Source organism: Nanorana parkeri, unplaced genomic scaffold (assembly GCF_000935625.1).
Source record: "Nanorana parkeri isolate BGI_ZX_2015 unplaced genomic scaffold, ASM93562v1 scaffold2263, whole genome shotgun sequence".
NCBI lineage: Eukaryota > Metazoa > Chordata > Amphibia > Anura > Dicroglossidae > Nanorana > Nanorana parkeri.
The window spans coordinates 104,327-122,646 of NW_017308531.1; the positions used below are offsets into that span (position 1 = coordinate 104,327).

Sequence of the window (18,320 nt, forward strand, 5' to 3'; positions counted from 1 at the left end):
GACATTAAGGGACTCTAAGACCCCTAATGTCACCTAGGTACCCCCAAAGCAGCTGATGAAGCAGAGATCTGCTTCACCAGCTTCTTCTCTGGCTATAGCAGCCAGAGAAAAGACAACTGAATGTAGAAGTGATGTAATACACATTACTTCCACATTCAGACCTCGGAGGGAGTTCAGCAAGGAGAAAGATGCTGACCTCCCTCCCATCCTCCTCCTGACACCCGCCTGAGCCAGGCTCGGGCTGGAGAGGGGACAGCGGAGTCTGGGATGGAAGGTGAGGGTGCAGGAGTTGGGGGTGGCAGCACTGCAGGAGGGGGAAAAGGCACGCAGGGCATCACATATAAGCGTTCAGACTGCTATAGAGCTGCCAATCACTTGTGTGTGTGTAACACGCTGGTAACGGCCGTTTACCTTTAAGTTTTTTTTCTGCCCGTGCAGGAAAATAAATCTGTATATTTACGGTGCCCCGCCAATGGGAGTTTGCTGCGTGTCTGTTTTTTTTACAACTGGCGGACTGCAAGTGGTTAACCACTTCTGCAGGCCTCCGTCTATATACGTATTGCGGCCAGGAAGTGGTTAAATCCTAAAAATGCATTCAAGTACCTTAACTATGAACAAAAATGTATCCTATTTGTGTATTGCTCGACTGTAGAACCACAAATCATCTCTGAATTTGTTCCCAATGATCACTTCGTGTGTTGCAAAGTATCCACCGCTCGAAGCTCACTCCCGTGATAGACTACAATCTCGCATTTAGTATACTCATTTGTATTGAGATTGTAGTCCATCACAGGAGTGAGCTTGGAGTGGTGTCTACTTTACAACACACACAGGGACCATGGGGAACAAAAGTAGCCACCCTCCAGAAGGAAGGACAGTGTCAGCATGAATTCAGAGATGATCTGAGGAGCTACAGCCAAGTGAGATACAAATAAGATACATTCATAGTTAAGGTACTTAAATGCATTTTTTAAGTTTAAAGTGACATTAAACCCTCAGATTTTTTAACATAAAACAATAGTGTAATGTGTGCCTTACTGTAATCCATGGTTGTTTCCCTTCTCTTTGCTGCTCTTCCTTTTAAATCCTCATGTCTTCTCATGCTCTGCAGAACTTCCCTTTTCAGCTCAGGGCCTCTTCCTGTAGTGCTGGCTCAGATTACAAACCCATACAAACGGATACACAGACACCGTGTATCCATTCCTGAGAAAAGGCAGTCTGCGGCAAAACAGAAGTTCTGCAGAGCATGAGAACAGATACAGATTTAAAAGGAAGAGCAGTATAGAGAAGGAAAACTACCATGGATTACAGTAAGGCACACATTACAGTATTGTTTTATGTTAAAAAATCTGAGGGTTTAATGTCACTTTAACTCCTGAGTTTAGTGTCACTTTAATAGTTAAGTGTATAGCAATACAATTTATAATAAAGGCTTGGTTCATGTGGACTCTTTTTTTTTATATATATATACTTGTCAATCTTCCTAAAACTTAAAGAGGAAGTAAAGGTATTTAAAAAAAAAAAAAAGGAAAAAAAAACGTCCCCATGGAGCTATTAGCCACAATGTGAAGTAAGCACAGCATATTAGCACATTATGGCAGACTTACCTGACAAACAATCCCCTCAAGCGCTGCACTCCTCTATCACCAGCACTTCCATCTTCTCACCGGTCTTCTTACAGCTTTCAAGTGTTCCACCACTTGATTGGCCGGACCCCACTGACGTAACTCCTGTGCATGCACACAGGAGATACTTCATCTCGGTATGCTGGGTCTATGTGCTGAGCTACACATGCACGCCTCCGCGTAGAGAAAATAAATACTGACAGAAAGAAGCTTTTATGGCAGAAGAGACCATGGGATCCTGCCAATCAGCATTCCTTTTTTTTTTGAAGCTTTAGTTTCACTTTATTCTTATCTGATATAATACCGATTTGGCCATGTCTAGCTTTTCCCTTAAGTTTTCTTTTATTATGTATGTGACTGTTTGACATTTTAACCTGTGGCCCAAATAAAGATAATATTTGTTATTTTCCTTCAATGCTTGATCTGTGCTGATTGTAAATGCCTTTTACATACCTTTCTTCCAGTAATTTAATATGAAGGTACCAGGTCCCACGGATATGTATTGTCTTTGAGATAAAGAAAACAATTTCATCTGAGCGGTTTGTATCTCTATATATAAGTCTTACACTTACATTTTTCTTTGCATGCATACACTTACCATAAAAAAGTTATTTATTTAAAAGATAGGAAAAATAATTAGGAATATTTTAATTCATGGCATAGAAACTGGCTCAGCATAGAAATAGGCTCAATTCACTAAGATGGATTACTTATTTTAAAAGTCCATCTAGCATCAGATACATTTTTTCCTGTCAAGTGCATACATAATAAGTAACGTGTGAGTACAACACTTGCAGATGCTGTATTTATTATCTTGATCATAGTACTCTCCTCAACAAAGCCTTATAGAAAGGAGTCATCTTTGTTCAGGCATCATGCAGGGTCAGCATCTACTTCCTTTACTGAGATGCTGGCTCAGAAATGACACAGTTAAAAGAGAACTATGAGGTGAGTGATTTTCACCCAGCCTCATAATTCGAGCCGACGTGTGACAATGAAACTGTCACACGTCGGCTCAATAGATCGGGAAGTGAGCGAACGCATAATGTCGGTCGCTCAGTTCTCGATCATCTCCCTGCAGAGAGCCGGCTCCCTGCAGGGATAACCCCCCCGTTCTGATCCTCCACGCTGACTGGCGGAACGGACGGGGGAGTGGGCGGGTACAGCTGGCTTTGCCTCTAGATAGGCAGAGCCAGCTGTCAATCACGCAGCTGGGTGGATCACGACAGTAATGTAGGGATCCGTCCCGGCTGCGGCGGTCTCAGTATACCGCGAGCTGTAGCTAGTTTGTGTCCTCCCGTGACCCTTAAGAGAACTATGGGGAAAACACCACATAGTTCTCCTTTAATTTAATCGTGGTGTTTGTACTGTTCATGACTCTGTTCACAAATGTCTTACGCAGATTAGCTCCCTGATGCAGCTTCTACCCTTGTGACCTGCAAGGGGGAAGGCGTTTTAATAATAAAAGATAGAGCTTTTTTAACGATACTGTTACTGCATATGGTGTCATACCAGCAATGTATTCATGCAGGCTTGTAAAGTTAGATGTCCACTTTAACTCCACTCTTTATTTTATATATGATATACATGTACATTTATCCTAATACTCACAAACATAAATATCGGGCAGATGCCATTCACATGGCACTAGCTCCTCTAGATGTAGAGTATAGGAAGCATATAAGCCGGGTAGAACTTTTATAAATGAACCCCTTAGTGTAGTAGAACCTTTAAAGTGGACCTGAACTCAAAAAGTGAAGATTTGCTTTGTTATAGGGAACATCTAGAAAATGTCATTTCTGCCTAAGCAACACACTGAAAATGTACCTTTTTTCTTGCATTCCTCCTGAAACCTAGCAATGCACTTCCTGGTATGTGACGGTGCCTAGGCACTACTGTGCCTACAGCCTTATAGTTGTATATCTGCAGTATGAGATCTCAGACACTAGTGTCTCTGACTGTTAGTCTCAGGAGAGTTGGATTGAGATTTGATGATGTCACTATTCTGCTGCTCACTGATCTTCTTATTGGACTTTATGACATGAGGAAGCAACACCCGTCTGTACCAAAATGGCCGCCTCCATACCATGAATTGCAGAATAAACCATTGTAAGTTAATAATGGTAAAAAGATTACCTGCAGGGAGACCACAGACAATACTGGCGAATAGACGTTTACCCTCTGCCTGCCATTTATTAAGCACAGCTTCCAGAGTTCAGCTACTCTTTAATTCCAAATTTCAATATTCCTAACAAACCAATGGCAGCATATTTGGTAAAACAAAGAGCAGTGATTACAGTATGCAATCAGAATTTCAGGGAACTGACTTAAGTAGAAGAGATCAGTTTGGCTCCTATAATACTACAGTTATTGTTTACCCTTTGCAGCGCTTTACTGATCAAAACCACAACAGAGGACCCTGAATGACCAGAATCTTACAGACGAGCAATTTTAGAAATGTATACATGGCCTTTTGGTAATGGGGTTCAAGTCTCATATTCCTTTAATCTAAAAAAGTATTACAAGCAATTACACACAACAAGGTCTAAAAATAACCTTTTAGTTCACTTTTGCCTGAAGTTCTTCACATTGTTAAATCAATACACATGAGACAGTTTCCATACGTCAAAACTCCTTTCATATTCACAGAAAAAGTCCACATAAGACACTTAAAACTGTACTGTTTGATGCTGGTAATGGAGCAAAACAGTGGAATTTTCTTCCCTAATAACAAAAAAGAAAGATACGAATCCCTCCAATTGTCCCTAATGTCAGTTTTAGGTGGGTTTGTGCTAAGTTCATCACTGCTTTATAACCATTTGTACAAAAAGATCTAAGACAGAAACACCTTCTACGAATGAAAGCAGCAAAGTCAATATTTAATGTCATCAGCCCTGTCCAAGTCTATGACTGCCACATGTACGTTTTTGAAGTGTCAATTTGAACAATGGTTGGGAAAGTTTTATCTTCTTGTGGTGGCACCAGAACAGGTTGCTCTAGGCTACTCTCTTTTTCTTTCTCGGTTTCTCCTTCCCAAAGACTGATAAGTGGAGGGTAAAACTCGTTGAGAGGGATAAATGATGCTCTCTGCATGTACTTTTTTAAAGAGTGTCCACAGCTTTTATGGCGGAGGTGATGTCCGGCATACACAATGACAGCTGCCATGCATAAACCAGCAATGAGAGAGCCTAGAGCTGCTGAGAGGGCGATACTCACTGGCCTCCCTACGGCTGCCATGGAAAATGAAGCATCTTTAGTGGTCACATTTAGGCAAGACTGTTGACTTGGACGAGAAATAGAAGAAACAGTAAGGCACACCTCGTACTTGGTGGCTGGTTGGAGATGAGTTAGATTATACTCCTGGATTTCAAGAGGAACCTTGGCTGTGTAACTGATGTGTGGGTTATGTATCCTCATGGTTGCGGAAGTCCACTGGACAGGCACTAGAACACTTGGAGCATTTACAGGGCCACCCAACATTTTCCATTGCACTACAACAAAACTGGAATGAACTTTCTTGGTAACAATGGAAAGGGAAGTGACTTCTTGTTCCTGAGTTCCATTGATGTAGAGAATCACACTTTTGCTGTCAGTTCCATCTGAGTTCCACATTTGGCACATATATGATCCAGAGTCCTCCTCTGTGGCATCCAGTATTTCTAGGGAACCTTCTCCCTGAATATGTATTCTCCCATTTCCTCCCGATATTCTTTCTCCATGCGGAGTTATCCAGTAGATTTCAGGTTTTGGATGACCACTTGCTTGGCAAGTTAAAGTTACTAACTGGTGCTTGGAAAGATGGAGCCGAGAAGGAAAAGACTGTGTATCTATTAAAGGTGGACATCTATTCAGCCATGCCTGGCCTTGTATTTCCTGAAAGAGGTGTCCACTCACCAGGGGAGGGCTTGTGCAAAGTGTTGCTTGGGCTTCAATGAGTCTCAATGATGAAAGTCCTTTCCAATTGTTTTGGCAGTCACAGCGAAGGGGATTACTGTACAAACTGATTTCAGTTAACCCTGGTAGCATTTGAAATACTTTAAGTGGTATTAATGCTAGTCGATTATTGTTGAGAAGTAGAGTTTTCAAGGCGCCAACATTAGAGACAAATGCACCTGGATCTAGGTAGGTCAATCTAGGGTTGTTGCAGATTTCTAGCTTAAGTAGCTCAGGCAAATCCTGAAAGGCCTCACCCTCTATACGTTCAAGCTCTTCCATTGAATTAAGGCTTAGTTCCTCAAGATGTGGCATGTCCCTAAAATCTCCTGATTGAATTCTGCTTATAGCATTTTTGTTGAGGTCCAGGAATTTTAGCAATTTAAGAGGTTTCATTGCTTCCTTGGGCACAGAAGTTAGCCGGTTGTCAAAAAAAGAGAGGCTTTCTAGATAGTCCAGTCCATAAAATGCATTTTCTGGAATTTGGTCAAGTTCCATCCCTGCCAGCACGAGACTATGTAATTTCCCAAGAGGCTGAAAATTAAAGTTCTGAAGAGCACTCACAGGGTTTTCTCCAATCATAAGTATCTCAAGATTCGGGAGGTCTTCAAACCACCTTGAATCTATAACACGTAGTCTATTGGCATTTAGGTGAATTCTCAGAAGCTTACCTAAGCCAGCAAAGGCACGGGAACCAATAAAGTTTATCTGGTTGTGGTTAATATACAACTCTTCTAGGCTTTCCAGATCTTTTAGGCAATAGTCTGGAAGTTCTGTGAGCTGGTTCTCTTCCAGATAGAGGGTGATGAGGTGAGAAAGGTTTGAAATGCTCAAATCTTCAATACTTTGAAAGTGGTTTTGAGATAGGTCCAGTTCTGTAAGGTTGACCAGATCCTGGAGTTCCCAACCCATACGTGAGATCTTATTGCTTTGAAGAAGTAAAACTTGGGTGTCCGTGGAGAGGTTCTCTGGGATATGAGTCAGCAGAAGGTCATTGCAGTCCACTGTCTTGGCTTCATGGTAAACCGACTGTGGTGTGAACCAAGGCCTTGTCTCACAAACACACTGAGGAGGACAGAATCCCAGACAAGATGTAGAAAATACATTGAAAATCATAAGAAGTATACAAAGTTCAGTCCAAGGCAGCGGTGTTTTCATTTTTTCACATAAGAAATGAGGCATGTTCAACGTTTTCTAGTAAATCACAGTAATTCAGTTGAGAAACAATTGACCTGTAATGAGATAACGAAACTGAAATTAGAATGGAACATTTTATAAAATAATGAAATAATTAAGGTGGCATGGTACTGCCAACATTTTTCTGCACACTTGCTCACCCAAAACTGGACCAGGGAAACAATGCTGCCCATAGAAAGCAGATCCTTCCTCCCGTTTTTTCAGAGTAGTTTAAAAAATGAAAGCCTAATTATAATTTTTAAGGTGTACTTATGCAAGGAAGTCAGCAAGTGATGGACTTAGTCTTGGAGCTGAGGGTCAGAGGCGAGAACCCTTTTCACATCTTGGTAGTTGCTGCTCTTTCAGGTGCCTGAACATGTGCTAATTTGAGATGTCATCCAATTTCTAAGTAACAATGACAGTATCAAAAACCAAAGCATGTATTTGCTGTGAATAGGCAAAGTGACAGGTTCCCTTTCATCACTTGAAGAATCTGGTGCAGCATCTACCTCCTCTGCCCCCTCTTCCGCAGCATCCTGTGTATTACTATGTATTATGTATGTATTTGAATGTACTGTATGAAGATGATGTTTTTCCCCATTTATAAAAAGACATATTCCTCACATCAATTTTTTAGTTCTCTCTTTTTCTATATCTTTACTTGGCAAACAGAAAAGAAGTTGACTGGTTGCTATATGAAAAGCACACAAAGTTTTTATTACATGCCTCTTTAAATGGTGATGTCTATGGGTGCAGCTTGTGATGTCAATTATTTTTTTTCTTGTTTAAACCATTTCACTGCTAATCCTCCTGCCCCCCATCTTCATGATTCATTACCATGTTTGCATGTAATTTCTGTCACATGCACAATATATCCCCGGGCCTTCTTTGTTGCCGCCACCTCGTGATGATTTCTGTCAGCCTCTTGCCTACCTCGACTCCCTCCATTTTTGCCAGTTCCCCTCATTTTTCTCCCCATCTTAAGCCTTGTCTCCTACGCTCTTTTTAGCTCACACTAAGATGTTACCATGGCAACACCCTGAGCACTCTATCTAACCAACTACATGGAAATGAAGGCACAGAATTAACCCTGAGCTGCCCATTTCATTTAATACATAGCACAATATACAATATATATACATAATGCATGCAAATGTGATGGGTAAAATATGAAATACATCATACATATGTGCAATGCACATAGATCTATGTGTATGTATATATACACTGAGTGGCCAGATTATTATGACCACCCCATCAGTACTACATTGGGCCACGAGATGACTCCACGAGATGACTTCGTTGGGCCGCCTCGTGACTCCACGAGATGTTGAAAGGTGATGCGAGGAATCTGACACTGCACTGTTGCCCTTCTGTTGTCTTGTACCAGTCTTGCCACTCTCCGTTCTACCCTAACATTGACTAGTCGCTGACGGCCACAATTCGCACGTTCAGACCCAGATTTTCAGCTGACAGTCCAGTCTTTAAAACTTCTCACACCGAAACGCGTGGTAGGTGCGATTCGAAGTATAGTGCGTTAATCGCACGGGACTGTGCCATTAACGCGCTGTACTAGTGTGAATGGGTCCTCAAAAGCATACAACCACAGACACATTCAAAAAAAAACAACAATTCTGTTATTTTTTTAAGATCCACCCAGTCTCCCTACCTTATGAGAACTGGAGGGGATCCTCAGCCTGGGGTCTGGTGTGGCCTGCTGTACTGTGATGGAGCTCCATCCATATGTGCAGTGCTTGTACAGCTCCCTTGCACACCCTGCAGAGGTGCCGAGAGCCAGTATGTGACATCACTCCGGTCCAGGCACTCTATAGGACATGCAAGGGAGTTGTAAGCAATGCACATATGGATGGAGCCCACCCTACCTTGAGCTGACACTCAGCACCGGGCAGGATATTTTGAATGGCTGCTTGGCGCAAGAACTGACAGTGATGCGCTAGGGGAAGGCTGAGGAACCTCTCACCTAGAAAAGTGAAAGGCACACAGGGACCCACTGAACACAGGGTCGCGACCCACCAGTTGAGAACCAAGGCTCTAGACAATCCAGATCATATCCCATTTTCACTGACTGAGCAGACACAGGCTATCCGCTGTCATTGTCATCTGAGCCATCATTTTCTGCACTTGGTTACTATACCATAATCTATGCTGTTGGAATCCTTAGCCCGAACGACCCTAAAACTACGCCTGCCAATCAGCCGCATAACATTTTCCCAGGTTTCTAGGCCTGTCCTCTATAGTTCTCAGAAAACCAGAAGCTGCGATCCTGCACAGAAGCTATTTTAGGTGCTGAGAAGGTATTTAAAAACACATTTTTAGTAGGGTGGAGAATGGATATTTTTGCAGTTTCCTGTTACAGAAAATTTCAACCTTCTTCCTGTCCCTGTGCACCCTGTTTATCAGAATGTGACATGGTGCCACTGGGACAGGAAGAAAGTCCCCCTGGCAGAGACATAACAATACAACCCTGACAGAGTTTTTAACCTTTCCCCACTCTATCCAAAAAAACAAACACATTGGGTTAGAGTTGTACCTTAAGGTAATGGGGTGGACTGACTTTAATGGGAGCTCATGTGGTGCCTGGAAAACCATTTTAATGATATGACCATCCCAAATATCAGGTGGCTTTAGGGCTCTGTATTCAGTTTCAGCACCAAGGACAGTTCCAGCTGCTGGCTGTGTACAGAATACTGAACCAAACATGGCTGACAGATGAAAACATATCATGAAAACATATCAGTGGTGGGTTTTGTGACCTGGCCCCAAGATACAGCGGCTCCTGCAGACACAGGAAAGATTGCTTGTACAACACTTACATCAGCACCACTCTACAGCTCCTCTATAGCAGTCCCTGGCTGCATACCCTGGTACACATAATTATGACAATTCTGTATGCTTTTTCACAGTTGTATTTCTAATATTATATTGGTAAAACCCTTTTTAAATTAATTTCTTATTTGTTTGCTAAGTATTCAAAAAGCATTGAAAAGACAAACTTTAAATTGGCACAAATGAACTGATGTATAACTTCTTCCAACTCCTTGTACTCTAACATTAGCTCAGCCTGTAACCCTAACACTGATCCTAGCGCTAACCCACCCTGTAATCCTCTCACAAACCCTTCCTGTAACCCTAACACTAACCCTCCCTGTAACCCTAACACTAACCCTCCCTGTAACCCTACCACTGATCCTAACACTAACTCTTCTTAAAATACTAACACTAACTCTCCCTACAATGCTAATACTTACCCTCCTTGTAACCCTACTACACTCTGTACCCTAACAGTGACCCTAATACTAACCCCCTGTAACTCTACCATAACACTCCCTGTTAGCCAAAGACTGTGACCCTAAGACTAACACTACCTGGAACCCTAACACTGACTTTCCCTGTAACCCTGACACTGACGCCTCCTGTAGCCCTCTTTTTAACCCTAGCACTAACCTGTCCTGTTACCCTAACACTAACCCCCCCAAAATCTTAACACAAAACCCCTTGAACCCTGACACTAACCTTCCCAGAAAAATGAATGCTTAGCTTCCCTGTGACCCTAACATTAACTTTCCTTGTAACCCTAATATTGACCCTCCCTGTAACTGTAACAATAACACTCCCTCTAACCATAACACTAAGATTCCCTGTAACCCTAATTTTGACCCTCCCTGTAATTGTAACAATAACCCTCCCTCTAACCCTAACACTAGGCTTCCCTGTAACCCTAATTTTGACCCTCCCAGTAACTGTAACAATAACCCTCCCTGTAACTCAAACACTAACTAACCCTTCCTTGTTACCTTAAACTGGCCTTCCCTGTAACCTTAACACTGACCTTCACTGTAAGACTAACACTGACCCTTACTTTACCTCTGAGGGCCCATTTACACCAAAGTGATAAAGTAAAGGAATGGGTTTGCATAAACAAATATTAAAGCATGAGACATGCACGTTAATGCACATTAGTTAATGCACAGCAACGCTTTGCTGAGATGTGACTGGGCCCTAACACTTACCATCCCTGTATATTAATACTTCCACTAACCTTCACACTAACCCTACATGTAACCCTCATTCTGACCATCTCTGTAACCCTACTACTAAAACATACTCCCATAAATACCCTAACACTATACCCCCCCTCCCCCCATTAAACCTAACCCTTAAAGTGGATCTGTGTTTTAAAAATGTTCCACCAACCTTTCCTCACCCATTGCTTTGTTCAGCTACAGCAGGGATGTCCAAACTGCGGCCCTCCAGCTGTGGTGGAGCTACGAATCCCATGAGGCTTTGCAAGATTCTCACAGACTCCTGGAGAGAGATGCTTCATGGGATTTGTAGTTTCACCACAGCTGGAGGGCCGGAGTTTGGACATCCCTGAGCTACAGGAATAATAAAAAAAAAACAATACTTGTATTAGTATGCATGTGACTCACTCCCTTTCCTCTTTGGGGAGAGCACCGGTGCTTGGTAATTGACTGCACAGACTCACAGGGGAGAATCCTCAGCCCTAAAGGAGTTCTGACATGGAGTGCACACAAAGCTTTTCATAGCACTCCACCTAGCCACTGGGAGTGAAAGGTCGGTAAGTTTGTGCAGTTGGTGGGATCACCATCACAGTGAGCTTGTTGTTTTGCCCTGCATGAGCAAAGCACAGGTTCACTTTGATGGCTCATTCGCATCATAGTATCGCACTAAACAAGTATGATCCATGCATTTAGCGCACACTATTGCACAGGTCGTGGCACTGCATGCTAGGTGCACTGGTGTGTATTGTTGCTATTGATTCTTAAGGGCACCCCAACACACCTTTTCAGCAGGGCATGCATTGCCTTGCGGTGAAAAAAGTGGAGCATGCATTACTTTTTTCACTTCACGGAAACACAACGCACATTATTGTGCTACTGCATGCTGAGCTGCAATGCATGCCCACCGGGAGGTGCAATAGGGTGCCATTGACTATCAATGGCAACACGTCAATGCCCTTAGCATGCGTTACCCCCCGTGCTGTGTGATAGCATGCAATAAATGCATGGAGCCCATGCTTTTAGCACAACACTTTGGTGTGAATGACCCCTAACTCCTTGTTTGCATACCCACCTCATCTGCACTGGGAGATCAACCCTCTGCACTGAAAGATTCCAGCACCCCAATCCTAGCACCAAAATCTCTTGTCCAATGTCTCCACCATATATAAAGCCACAATAAAACATTACTTACTTGAGGATGGACTGCACAATTTTTCCTGGGTAACCATGGCATTGCCATTTGGGTTGTGATGGCTCTAGGGCGGGGGTAGGCAACCTTGGCATTCCAGCTGTAGTTAAACTACAAATCCATCATGCCTCTGTGTCTGGGAGACATAATTGTGGATGTCAATAGTCTTACATTGCCTCATGGAAGTTTCACCACAGCTGGATTGCCTAGGATGCCTACACCTACCCTAAAGCCACCAAGCAGAATTCAGCCTGCACTGGGGGGCAGAATGGAAAAGGCAACGTCTGACTGTGATTGGTGGCTAGAGGGTAATACAGACAGATGTTGTTTCAGACACAACAGGGCCCCCGATGCTTGTGCATCACTACAGCCATTGTCATTGGACAAATGATTCTTTATGGTCGTTTGTTTGGCTGTTTCATTTGCCAATAAGCAGCAGAGACATTCTATTTATTAAAAGAGGGCTTGCCCTCTCTACCTGGCTGCCCCTTTTGCTGAAGACTCCTCACACCGCTGTATAAAAAGCCTCACACATGTAATGTCAGTGAAAAAAGGGGGAAAAAACATAATTATTGTATAATAAATCCGATGTACAAATACATTTTTATATGTTCTGAATTGTATTTCTAAACATAGCAATTGACCCCAATCCCAGTCTGCACCCTGAGGCAAACGGTGCCTCACGGCTCAGTTATTGCACAGGATCCTTAATGACAAATTGCTAGATTGCAATTCAGTTTTCAGTGTGTTACATTTTAACAGGCCAGTCTACCCAAAAGTGCCTTTATTTCACTTTGTGCTTGTACTTGGTTCTGTTTAAAAGAAAACTAAGGGACAACCTTTTTTTCCCATAGTTCTCCTCAGGGTCCCTAAAGGACATACAGTATACTGTGTCCTCCAGCGAGCCAAAACTCAGTATATAGCAGGCTATTGGCCGCTATCTGCTGAGAGTGCTGCAGCCAGGACAGATCCTGACAATGCTGTAAAGATCCACCCCGCTGGCTGATTGAAAGGGGGCTCTGCCTTTCTAGAGGCAGAAGCAGCTGTTCCCGCCCGCTCCCCTGTCTGTCCCTCCAGTCACTGCTATAGAAACAGAGAGGGAAGGGGGTAATCCCTGCAGGCAGCGGTGACTGACAGTCATCGCTCTCTGCAGCAAGATGATCAGGATGTCAGCGACGGCTGTGTGTTTTCGCTCACATCCCGATCTATAGAGCTGACCTGTGACAGCTTCTTTGTCACAGGTCGGCTTGAATTAGGGGAATGAGTGTTTTTCAGTCACCCAATAATTCTCCTTTAATTAAAGCCACTGTATTAGTTTTACATCAGCCCATGCGCACTAGCAGCAGTTGGACAACTCAACAAGTGTTCTTATAGGCTTTTTGTTATGCGCTACCGCCAACTCGTCGAAATCTCTTGCTGACAAGTCTCTGGAAGTGACACGTTTGCAGATCTCGACAAGTTGGCTATTTCAACAGAATACAAGCTCCTGAGAAGAGGATCACCCACCACTGACACCTTGCTCCAACCACAATGATGTCACTATGTACAGGAACACGTTCCCCTTAATCAGCCCTTACCAGTCTCTCCCTACCTTTCCTTTGTGAGTGCTTTTTAATATATTCTGTCACTTCAATAAATCAGTGTTCGATATACTACATAACGTGAGCTCTCCTTTTTTCTCTTCTTGCTAGTTATCACAGTTGGAGTTCCCAATCCTCTACTTCCCGGCTGGCTGCATTTGACTGCTCACTCACTTCACGATATTTCTGCAGATACTTATTGATTCATTTGAGATGAACTCTATAGTAGTGATGTTCAGATACCTAGTACCGTACTCGGTAAAAGTACAAGTAGTGATACTTGTCCAAATACTCACAGATACAAGTACTGATACATTTTTGTTTAGTGTCATGTGACATTTATTCTAAAACAATACAGACGAATGATTTCAGGACAGTGGTGGAGAGCCAGAGCCAGGTCCCAGCTGCAACCTCTGCAACCCTGGTAGTTTTCATGAAAATGCCAAGTATCGGCACTGGTATCTGAACTGGTATCTGGACATCCCTAATCTATCATCATCATCTGACGATTAGAGCAATTATTTTTTAGGTTTTTCTTGTGTCTTTTCCTCATGTGTAATGTAAAATTTTTTTACCTGAATGAGCTCCTGTGTTTTGAAAAACATTTTATTGCACTTTATGTTGTACGTTATGTCTTTCGTGTCAGGTATGCTCCACCAGTAAGATTTCCCTGACATAATTCCTGACTGTTCCTGTTCTGGCAAATCGTGATCCATTCTACACAATATAAAATAAAATCCAGCAGGGGGAGCCCCATATGATGATCTGTAGACCTTAAAATTCAAGTACATCACCCGGGGCCCTGAGAGATACACAAAGGAGGTTTAACTCTCAGTTTCACAGTTTCTGCCGAAGTACGTGCGGTAGTGCGGGCATCCCGTAAGGTACATTAGCACATGTTACATGCGTCAGCGCACTCCAAAGCACTGCAATGCATGGTGGTGTGCTGAATTGCTGAACATGATGCATGCTCATTCATTGGACATTTTGGTAAGTTGTCCATTTGACTAGGCTGCCTTAGTGCAAAGAATGTTAACGAGAGACAACCACACCAGAGAAATGTGAACCAAGCCTTAAGTGCCTGCCAACAACTATATATCTAGGCTGACCCTTTAAAAGGCTGTAACATAATGTACAAAATGGTTATTTTTCATAACAATATAACATAATTACATGTAAAACATATTAAAAGTTAACTTTCCTGAATAAAATACACAGGCTGCCATTCTTCTGAAAATACTAGCTTGCTGGCTGTTATGCTGAGCCTCTGGCTTCAATACTCAGAGTCACTGACATGGAACAAACAGACATGTTCTGGGTTAGTGACTCAAAGTACTGAAGCCGACGAATCAGCATGACAGCCAACTAGCATTTTTAGAACATATCCAAAATTGGAGCCTTTGTTTGCTCTTTTAAATGCTGTTTTAGTGTAAAAGGCTTCCCTGGATGCATGTGAAAAATGACTCCCTTTTGTACAGGCTCCACCCTTGTATCACCAAATAATAAATGGTATTGTTGGTGATAGGCATCCAAAAACCTAGACAAGCTTTTGGTAGGAGCATGCTGTCAGCTGTATAAGCAGGATGATCACTGAGCTGCATGGTCCACCAATCAGCAGTCTGCAGAGATAAAGTACATCTCTGTGTTATGGCAGCTGTGGAGAGCCTTGTGACTCCTCTTCTTCCTTCACCCAGCGTTCAGAAGAGGCAAGGCAAGGTAAGATAAGCAAAATAAGAAAATATCATGCTTCTTGCAGCCCTCTATTACTTTTGCTGCTGCGTCATGCCTTTTATTAGTTAAATGCATGTAGCGGTATTAAATATATATTTCAATGTAGCATGTTTAGTGATGTGAAGGTTTAAAACTAACAAAACTCAGATGTTGTAAGGCTTTGCGTCCTCGAAGTCCCAGGTCACACCCACACCTTTGTTAGATGATATATTTACATAAAGAACAAACAGAAAGTAGCTCATTTCATCACTTTAACAATTTAAACAGGTTCAGTGAGACAAAAGGCAATGCACTAAGTACAGCAAACTACAACGACCAATTGGAAGTCTTCTTTCACTGACCTGAGTGAAACTACAAGCCCCAACATTCCCATTGGCTGCTATGTGTTTCTGCTCTTTGCACATCACCATTGTTCTTATTGTTCTTGCCATCTTAGCTCTTTTCCCTTCCTTATTAAAAAAAAATGTATATTGTCTTGCTGGCTTTAGAAAATATTAATGAGGGCAAGAAAACTTTTGTAAGCTTAAAAATGACTCACAATTACTTAAGAGTTGTACTTGGCTTTGGATCATGTTGGGATACCTGTAGCTCTCCAGCTGTTGAGGAACAATAGTGCTGGTAGGTCATGGGAACAGGTTCTAAGGCAATGGAGGGTGTGACTCAAAATCTCTTGAAAAAGATGAAAGGGGCAAGTAATAAGTCAAATGGACTTCAATCCCAAAGAATGGACAGGTGATGCAAAGACAAGGTAAGTAGGTATCCCAAAGTAAAAAGTAAAAAACAACACAAATGACAAGAAAACCAACTGGGAGTTGTGTACTTAACATAAAGTAAAGATGCATAGGCAATTCAAAGGGCAAGACTTCTAGGTAGCCCAAAGGTAAGATAGACAACCCAAAAAGGAGGACTACTAGGTAGCCCAATGGTAAGATAGGCATCCTAAAAAGCAAGACTACTAGGTAGCCCAATGGTAAGATAGGCAACCCAATGGGAAAACAGGACTATGTGGTGGCAGAGAGGTAACCTAAAGGAGAGTGGGAGAGGAATCATAAAAACCAGGAATACGGATAAAGGCAACCCAAAGGAAAGATGGAGACACAAAGTGTAGAGGAATAGGCTACCACACTAAAAGATGGATGTGCAACTCGAAGGACAAAACAGGCAAGACACATAAGAAAGTCAAAGAGAAGGTGATGAGGCAACCCAAAGGAAAGACAAACCAAAACAAAGGAAATAACTTACTCTGTAGGGTCTTCTGGCTGTACACAGAACCAAGGAGTCTTCGCTCTATTTGCAAATCTAAAATTGACGTCCTGAACTTTACGCCATTGGCTTTATGTTCGGCGTTCTCTCATTCTTTGTCTTCCACACCCTTTTCTTCGCCAGCCCTCCCTGGTCCCTCTGCGGCCTTCTGTCTTTCTCCACAGAGCTGAAACCCTGAATATGCTCCTGTTATCTAGCAATCGCTTGCCTTGCTTTTGTCTATCATCTTTTCTCTTCCTCTCTCTTTCTCTCGCTCTCTCTCTTCTCTTGCTCTCTGTGCCTGATTCTTTCTTGTCCTTATGCTGTATAAAAGCAGCTTTTTATCTGACAGCTGCTGAGGGCAGCCAATGGGATTTGCCAAGCACCAGAGCAGCAGCCAATGGCAAAGAGGGAAGGGAGGGCTGGACTGAGAGAATGGATAGAGTAAAGCTTCTGATATAGAAAATGACAACACACGGTAATATTATAAATATGGATAAGCTGTGTGTTGGTGTCAGACCAGGATCACATCACTGACCTGCCTGGAAACAGAGGGAGTCTCATCCTTAACCCTTTCCTGCCCAGGAAAAGACTGCACTGGGAAACAGTGACATCATTGGCTGCCAGCTGCAGACAGAGGAAGGGTGCAAGCTGTAGAGCTACGTGATCAGTACACAGTCTGCTTCATACTGCAGATGAGGACAACAATGCCTTTAGAGCCTGAATGCAAAAGGGGCCATTCAACACACATCTGTAATAAAAAGTGTGGGCAGCAATGCAGTATGCTGCAAATGTGCAAAATATTGTGCACCTATCCAATATAGTGTCCTACAAACATTATACCTACACATGTATAATTCTGTTGCAGCCTAAAATAAGTATTGAAGTTTATAATTGTAGTGAATATTTTGTGCAACCATGCAGTATATATAACCACATCTGTAATGTGAGCGTAATTTAAAGTCATGCAGTATACACTTATATTGAATACTATGTACAGTCATGCCATTTAATCTGTGCTGGGCTAAAACATTGCACAATCTGACCATATATACAAGGTCTGCTACGGAGTACCTGTACTGCCTGTCCTGTGAGTGCTACATGCATCCATGCATTATACGGAGTACCTGTACTCCCTGTCCTGTGAGTGATGTGTGCATCCATGCATTATATGGAGTACCTGTACTCCCTGTCCTGTGAGTGCTACATGCATCCATGCATTATACGGAGTACCTGTACTGCCTGTCCTGTGAGTGATGTGTGCATCCATGCATTATACGGAGTACCTGTACTGCCTGTTCTATGAGTGATGTGTGCATCCATGCAATATATGGAGTACCTTTGCTATCTGTTCTGAGAATGCTATGTGCAGCAATGCAATATGTAGAGTACATGTACTGTCTGTTCTGTGAATGCTTTGTGTAGCCATGCAGTATGTAGAGTACCTGTCAGTGGCGGACCTAGGGAACAAAGGGCCCTGGAGCAAGATTTTTTTTTGCAATGCAGAATGTGACCTGCTATATAGCACTACAAATACCAGCTGTACTTTATACAGCAATGCCATCAGTTGGGCTACAAAAAAAATAATTATTCTATTTAATACCCTCACCTCTTCTGGCTATTTTCTGGTGGGGGAGGCTGCAGAAAAACACACCAGTGTGCGTGTGTGTCAGGCTCAGACAGCGCACCCGTGTGTTCAGCTTGCTGGGTCCTCATGGCCAAGGTCCAGGGCTGCCCCCTGAAGTGCCCGCCGGCTTTTTTATTCTCGGCTCCCTTCACAGTTTTCGGCGGCCGGCGGGCC

General features: G+C 42.8%; 1 protein-coding gene across 1 annotated transcript; it reads right to left on the reverse strand.

Moving 5' to 3' along the window:
* Positions 1-4,117: 4,117 nt before the first annotated feature.
* LOC108801243 (leucine-rich repeat neuronal protein 1-like) lies at positions 4,118-16,746 on the reverse strand. The gene is made up of 2 exons (XM_018573179.1): positions 16,520-16,746; positions 4,118-6,790 (listed from the first exon to the last, which is right to left on the reverse strand). Exon 2 carries the CDS (start codon positions 6,738-6,740, stop codon positions 4,530-4,532), a length of 2,211 nt encoding a protein of 736 aa, XP_018428681.1. The 5' UTR covers positions 6,741-6,790; positions 16,520-16,746; the 3' UTR covers positions 4,118-4,529.
* Between the last annotated feature and the right edge of the window lie 1,574 nt (positions 16,747-18,320).